At 46.0% G+C, this 8,075-nt stretch overlaps 1 protein-coding gene across 1 annotated transcript in view; it reads right to left on the reverse strand.

Moving 5' to 3' along the window:
• Positions 1-5,329, reverse strand: part of Znf697 (zinc finger protein 697) — a 12,479-nt gene extending 7,150 nt beyond the window's left edge. Inside the window, exon 1 of the mRNA XM_010643546.3 lies at positions 4,922-5,329. Within this exon, the coding sequence (XP_010641848.1) occupies positions 4,922-5,023 (102 nt within the window). The 5' untranslated portion in view covers positions 5,024-5,329. The remainder of the gene's footprint in view (positions 1-4,921) is intronic.
• Positions 5,330-8,075: the final 2,746 nt, after the last annotated feature.

The following is an 8,075-nucleotide window of genomic DNA, read 5'->3' on the forward strand; positions in this document are numbered from 1 at the left end:
GAGAGGACCAAAGGGAAAGCTACCAGGCAAAGCAAGGAGAGGCCAGGTGCACAGAGCCAAGACAGCTGTCCCTCCCCCACCTCCAAAAGAGACAGGAGGGGAAGCGAGTGACCTTACTTTAAAGAAAACTCTCGTTCAGCGTATAACAAATACATACACCTATGGTCCTATACAGTGTAAGCAATGCATATATGTACAGTGTCTCCATGGTTCATGAATTTGCTTCACAATTCTGGGGAAGATGGCCATGTTCAAGTTCATCATCCAATGAGTGGTTTGCAAATGGAAACAAAATTTTCACTGTTTGCAAACCAAGCTGTTTGTGAACTGAGGTATTGCTATGTTGTTTTTTTTTCACTCTAGGGTCATTCATTATATTGCTACACTAGCCACACACACACACACACACACACAATCCACACACACACAGATGCAGGGGCTCTCTATATTAGAAGCCGTCTCTATAGTCCTATTACTTATTTTGCAGCCTCAGAATTTTAGACCAGTTTCAACCCAACATGCCATCAGGGATGTTGGTCCTTCTACAGAAAGGACCAATAAGTGAATTATTTTCTTCCTGAAAATAACATCAGATTCCTACACCCTTCACAGATGTCAGGTTAATAGCTCAAATTCACAGGGCCCCTGCTGAGAATGAGCAATTCAGTAAACGGTAATTCATTTCTGCCATCCATCACTCCTACTGCTTAACGCAAGGCAGCAGAACAGCTTCTAGTTCGAGGATCATGGACTTCGACCTTGAAGAGATCATCTTTCTCTCTACCTCCATAGCTCCTATAAGAATAAAAGAATATAGTCAATGGGCTCAACTCCCACCACCACAAAAAAGAGAAAAGGGTTCAGCAAGATACTTCCTCCTTCATTGGAAGCTTTTCCTGTCTCAGCTGACGCCTTCCCTGGGCAGTGCGGACTCCATGGAGCCTTTGGAATGGAAAGCAAGAGTTACAGGAGGCGGAAATTTCTCCAACTGGGCCAGCCTCTTTGTACAGAACCCAAGGCAAGTCAATTAACCTCTCATTGTTTGAGTCCTCACCAGTGGAAGGAGGGTAACGCCACTTAACCTTTCTCACAAGGAGGGTGTCAGAAGGAAACTAATTAACGAGCACTTTGGAAAAACACTGCTGCGAGTAATTGATGCTTAGAGTTTTACAAACGTGAAATACATTATTATTCCCCTTTGTAAGTTCTGATGCCATTCTTGTACAGCTCAAAGATATGCTAGCTCTTCTGTAATTTTGACAGATACTTCACTCTGATTACATATTACATTTTTTCGCAGCAACGATGATATACTCCCTAGTTTAGAACGGAAAAAAAAAAAAAGAAAAAAACCAATCCATTCTCTTGAATGTCTTGAGGAAATGGCTGTGTTTGAGGCTGGTCAGTCAGCATGTCTTGAAATACAGCTGAGTTCCTTTAGAAGGTACACCATTAACAACGCCAGGTTTCCAACACTCAGATTTCTTTTGTTAGACCTTGAGAGAAAGATCTAATAAGAGCCATTAGCCCTTTTGGAAGGGTATCCCACAAGAGACTATGGTCCCCAATCACTTCTGCCTATCACTCTTTTTTTTTTTTTTTTCCTTCTGGACATCAGACTCAATAGACAAATACATTCCTTGAATATATAGTGCACTTGAAAGGAGTGCACAGGCAAGGACAGGTTCTTAAACACAGCCTATTTGTTTGCTAGTGGGAGAAGACAGGGAAGAGGATGAGGGGTGGTTAAATAGGAACCAATGTTTTTGCCAACCTGAATCCAGCAAGAACTTTACACGAGTAAAAGAAGCGAGTCACCAGAAACTCATGCAGCTAAAACGGTAAAGCGGGGGAAAGGGGGCACCATGACGCAGTTCTGACTGCAGCCTCCCTCCTGAAGGGTGGGAGTTTAGAAATCCAGTCTGGAAGCGATGAGCAAGGCTTCACCTCGGAGCCCTGTCAAGGTCAGCTTCCTGGCGAACACTCCAGAAATGGCAAGCACTGAATAAAAGAATTTTCTGATTTGTGATTTGCACGCCAAGATATTTATCTCAAAAAATTTTTCTTTTCTAGATTAAAGAGCCCGAGTTCCCCCACTTAGGGCTGGCTTATGAATCAACACTGCTGGCAGGTTCTGAGCTCCAAAGGGAGTATTTCCTGATCCACACTGGCACCAGAGGAAGGGGTGTCAGGTATGCTCTGAAAAGATCCAGAAGCTCCTAATACCTAGAGACAACATTTGTGGCACAACTACGCAAGTGTGTCTTAAAACGCATCATGTCAATGTCAAACTGGAAATCTGTACATCCAACAACGCTGGTTCAGTTTGATTCAAGACAACACGTCCTGGGTTGTAGGCAGGAATGGAGAAGTCTTTTTGGTGGAAAGGAAGAGGGATCACAACATATTATCTGATGACAAGTGACTGGTTTAAAAAATACTTCCTTTTTAAAAATATGGGCACCCTCAGATTCAGAGAGGAAGACCGGAAGATTACTAAAATGTGAAAGCCTCTCTTAGTCACTACTGGACTTTTTGCAGCTGGTAACTCATTTAACCTCAACAATCCTCCACAGACCAGAAACAGCTCCCAAAATTGGGAAGTTGCACAGCAAGGTTCATAGCCCAGCGGTCCAGATCCAGTGCCCACATTTTAAGGCAGCTTCTGGTAGTTTGGGAAGTTTCATCCTTTTTAGGGCATCTCTTTTTTTTCTATAAGAAACACAAGCTTTCACCAGGGAAAAGGCCAGCTTTGTTTTTAACATAATAAAGTATATTAAAGAAAAACCTATAATTATTTGAGCAACAGCAAAAAGGAAAACAAGAGCAAGAGTTGTGATTATCGCAATCTAGAACTCTTAACTTTCAGAAATGTTATCTAGACACAGTATTAGTGGATATCTGGGCACATTTCATTCCAACTCCTTCTCAAAATAACAAACTAGCAACATGTTTTCTTAAGCAAGGACAGGACAGGATAATGAGTAGGCAGCAAGGCAGTGAGATAGCTTTGTGGCCAGCTTGACCTAGGTTAAAATTCTGTACCCTTTGCCAGCTACTTGACCTTGAGCAAATTACATGACCTTGCTGAATCTCAGATTCTGCATCCATAAAAATCCCGACACCTTCACCTTTCCTAAAGGGCTATTTTAATAACCATATTAAGATTAATGTTTTAACAGCTACTGGCACACTGGAGACAAACGGTAGTGGTAACTACTACATTATGAAACTTTATCTGACTTCTTGATTTAAAAAATTACATACTAGATTGAGGGTCACCAATTCACAGTTATATATACTGAGAATGGCTTTTGGCAAAAACAAGCAGAGTTTCTCTCTGCCCTGCTGTTAAATGGTCCATTAATGAACAGCCACCACGCAAAGAGAAGAACCAAGGGTGGGCTAGATTCCTAGGAGAGCTGGGTAGAGGGTGACAAGCTTTTAGCTACTGATCACTCAACCTGTAGAGAAAGTATGGGTCTGTGGTTGAATCTGGTTCCACAAACCGGACCGAGCACATCCGAAAGAAGCTTCACTCCACCCCCCTAGTAGGAAGGGATAGAAGTCGAAAGAGAAAACCAGGTGGTGGGAGCAGCCACTGAGGAGGCTGGGGTCACCTGACACACAGGTGAGTCCATCCACGGGGTACCACGAGACAGTGTTTGCTCGAGCCTGCCAGCCCACACATACCGAAGCACTCCTCCTCCTCCTCCAGCACCTTCACACAGCCTCTCTCCGAGGCAGATGTAGGCACTGGACAGCGTCCCCAACAGTGCTCCAATCCCCGTCTCTACAAGGACAATACTTTTATGTCCCTTCTTCCTACCCAAAGCCTAACTCAAGGACAGAGCTTACGGCCCTACAATGTCACTAGGAAAACACGCACGTGCCTGCTAGACCAACTCAAGCCAGTTTGAAAGATGGATCCATTCATTTTGAAGACACTGCTGCAGAGTGGAGGTAAATGTGACAAAGTAGCTTCCAGAAAGAAAATAAGGGGACAGGGAGAAAGGTGGGGCAAGGGGAAATGAGGCCAGTAGCAGAGCTGGGATTAGAATTTAACCTGAGTTTAACGGCACATTCTCCCGATGTTCCTCTGCGAGACTACTACATCCTATTTGATGGGTACAATCTAACTTTCTGTGAATGGCTAGAGTAGACAAACCCACACCTCTCTCCCTACCTTCCTGGATTTTACAGAGAAAAACCAATGCCAGAAATACTACCAAGTTTCCCTGCCTCTAAGAGATAAAATCACTGGTGGAGTTCTCGGCCTTCCTGAGGTGGGCAGCATTTTGCCCAGGACCCCACACTGCACTGCCACCTCCCTGCCAGGATGTGCCTAGTGGGGCAGGAAGCCTTCCATCAGAGCTGGGAGAACGTCCATGCACCTTTCGCTGCAGTTTAACAGGTCCTTCCCCATGGAACGCAGGTAACTTCAAAGTAAACTGGAGTGACCTGATTCACACGTGAAGAGCCCTGAGCTGCTAGCAGATCTTCTGGGGAAAACCTGGACTCCAACTGTGTCTTGGGTCTTCCTGTGGCATTTCCCCCTCTGCCCAGCCCCTCCGAGTAGGGACAGCTGGTGAGCACCGTGTGACCGGGGAAGACAAGGAGCCGTGCTGACCGCAGAGGGTCATAAGCACCCGGCAGCCATAAGCAGAGGTGGCCAAGCCGGGAGCAGACCTCCCCGCCCACTCCAGAGGACCCACACAGCCCCCAACTGGGCAGCTGGGGAATCATGCGCAGCCGACGTCTCTGCCAGGTGGCAGGCAGCCAGGCTGGCGGGCTGTCCTGTCAGGGAAAGGAAGCAGCCCAGCGGGCAGTGGGCCAGGAACTGCTCCCGCTCAGCCGCCTCCAGCCTCCAGACTGCAGCTCCTTTCCTGTCTCCCACTCATTTCTCCGGTCTCTGCCTTACCTCCTCAGTGGGACGCCGGGCTGGCCAGCAGCAGTTGGAAGCTTCCTCCCACCATTTCCCACGCCTCCTGCCCATTACTCTCTCCCAGGGGAGAGTTTCCATACCACAGTCCAGGCAGGGACACCCGATCGGGTGGAAGGCTGGAAAAACAATTTTAGCCCACGGCTCAAAAGACTAAACTCATGACCATAACTAGGATCTAACCAGAGATTCCAGGGGGTTAATCATTTGTCAGTCTTCAGCACCAAGTGAAGGGTCAACTAGCCTCTTAGGGGACATGGCCATCAGGCCCTGGCATCGTCCATGGTGAGCTGGATAAGGTCAGAAAGACCCCAAAAGGACAAAGAAAGCCACCTTACTGCATTTTCTGGGAATGGCTCTTTTGAGAAGGAGCAATGACCTTACACAGAATGTGTCCACATCCAAAGGGAGCAGCTGACCTCCTTGCCCTGAGCTGGTTTTCCTGTCCCAGATACAGTACATGCAACCCAAGAGGCCAGCCTCCCCAGAAGCAGACTGCTGCCTGACGTGACCATTCATTCCAGACAGGGAACGCCAAAAGATTACTGCCACTAAATGCTGATCACTCTCCAGACAGAGAGGCTAAAATAATATGGTTTCTGCCTTGTGGTTACTGTTTTTTACCTGGAAAGGGAAGCTGGAGTTGAAAAAAAAGAGGAAGAAGATTGCCTGACCGATGCAAGACACTGGCTTCAATCAGCACAGGACAACAACAAAAAGGGGAGCAGAGAAAATCAGTGTACTACCCCAGGGGTCAGCACTGATCTCAAGACTCCTCTCTGTGAACAAGAACAGCACACTGTCCTTGAGGTCTAGTATTTTCTGTACATTTACTGGGCTAGGGACACGTGGTTTGGCCCGAGGGCCTCTACTTGTCATAAATTCCAAGCCTCCAGCACCATAACCACCCAACTGCTCTTTACAAAATGATAATTGATGTAGTGCAGAAACAGATCCTAAGTGGCCTCAAAGTTAGACTACCAAGCCCTTAGTTGAAAAATCACAAAAGCTAAAGTTCACGCAGGCACTGACTCATTTACACTTTATATTTTACTGATTAGAATATTTTCCTGATCCACAGAAATGCCTTCTGTCATTTCGGGGTGGGGGGTCCTCTCTGCTTCACATTGTACCACCACCAATACCCTGGTTTCCTGTTTCCTTATACAACAAGAGAAATCCTGGGCAGTCCTCAGAAGAATCATCCTCAGAAACCTTCTCAGCAGCTGGTTCAAATGTTCAGTAACTGTATTTAATGGACCTTGAAAGTCTCTTAATTCAGACTCCTTTGAGGGAGACAAAACTGAAAGGGCAAGTACCCAGGTGAGAGAATAAAAAGGTAAGTTTGCTAACAGAGTCAGGGCCTGAATCTCATTTTCCAAAGACCTCTCCAATGACCTTTGCATCTCTTTAATGTAAAAATGCCACTTCAAAACCAGAGGGCCAGAAAATCTGGGCCACACACCCATCCTCCCCGCTACACACATACATACATACACTATATTAGTCAAGGTTTTCCAGAGAAAGAGAGCCAACGGGATATGTATATATTTAGAAGGAGCTATAAGGACTTAGCTTCTGCAATTATGGAGGCTGGGGAGTCCAAAGCTGATCTGTAAGGTCAGCTGACAGGCTAGCAACCGTGCTGTTCCAGTACAAAGGCCAGCAGGCTGGAGACTCGGGAAGGCAGGTGCAGGTCTTAGCAAAAGGCCATCTGCTAGAAAATCGCTCTTTGCCCAGGAGGACCAGTGTTTGGGTCCTAGTCAGGCTTCTACTGATCGGATGAGGCCCACCCACATGGTGAGGGGCAATCTGCTTCACTCTAAACCCATGATCTCAATGTTAACCTCATCCAAAACTCCCTCACAGACACACCCAGAAAACTGTTTGCCCATTTATCTTGTTACCCTGTAACCCGGCCAAGGTGACACAAAATTAACCATCACACACACCCTAACTAAAAGCACAGTCGGCAACAATCCACTCCTACTTCAGAATGTACCTACTAAGCCAATCATCGATTCATAAACAATCAAAGGCTGCTGAAGAGGACGACAGGGAAGAACCAAGACCAATCTTAATTAAAGATCTGTGCGGATACACGGATGTGTACACAGCAGAAAGAGGTGCACTTTTAACAACCTTATTTTACAAACGTTCAGCAGAGAACAAGGTCTTAGAATGCTGAAGGGATTTATCCGTGGGCATGGTTAGCAAACGGCCTTGTTCTGGGAATGACGCTGGAATCCTGGGTTAAGGTTGCCAGATGGGGCCAGGTGACCTCAGGAAGCCTTGGAATCCAGATGATCCCGCGACCCTATTTCAACTGGAATAAAAGAGGCCTCAAAGAATGTTCCTTAGAGCAAATGAAGAGTAAGGAGTGTTGGGGCCAAGGGTTTGAGGTACACATTGAATCACCCTGCTTCCCACTGCGGAATCGACGGGGGGAAAACTTTCCTTCAAATTCCCTGCCCAAAATAACCGGTGTTACTGATGAGGAATGGCGGGCGAGTTCCGGCCGGCGGCGGGAGGGGTGCATTTCAGTATCGGGTAAAGCGACACCACGGGCTTTAATCTGCCAAGATATCTTCCAACGGAGAGACAGGGGAAAAAATATAAAGAAATCACCTGTGGCCTGAATTTCCCTGGCTAATCAGGTTTTAAACTCCACAGCTAGATTGTTGTCAGCATAAAGTAAGGTAAACATCTGCATACAATTAATACTTTAAAAAAATAACATTTATTTTACCCTTATTTCCTTAAAAATAACAGATTATAAGCAAAACCCAGATCACAGAAAACTATATGAGCTTCTGATCCAGTTTCTGCAGTTTAACAACAGCTGGGCATGGTGGTGCACACCTGTAATCCCATCATTCAGGAAGCTGAGGCAGGAGGGCAGCCAAGAGTTCAAGACCAGCCTTAACTACATAGCCCTGTCTCAGAAAAACAAAACTGAAATAGAAAACAAACAACACAACAATGACCAAAATGGCAAGAAGAAAGCAGAAGTGAGAGCTGCAGATCAAAGACCCAAGTGACGTATTAACTGTCCTCAAAGCACAGGCCTTATGTGAATCCCAATACTGGGTATTAAGCAGCTTAAATTTTTAAGGTATTGATGTTGAAATTA

This window comes from Fukomys damarensis, unplaced genomic scaffold, assembly GCF_012274545.1.
Source record: "Fukomys damarensis isolate Sample0158 unplaced genomic scaffold, DMR_v1.0_HiC HiC_scaffold_33, whole genome shotgun sequence".
NCBI lineage: Eukaryota > Metazoa > Chordata > Mammalia > Rodentia > Bathyergidae > Fukomys > Fukomys damarensis.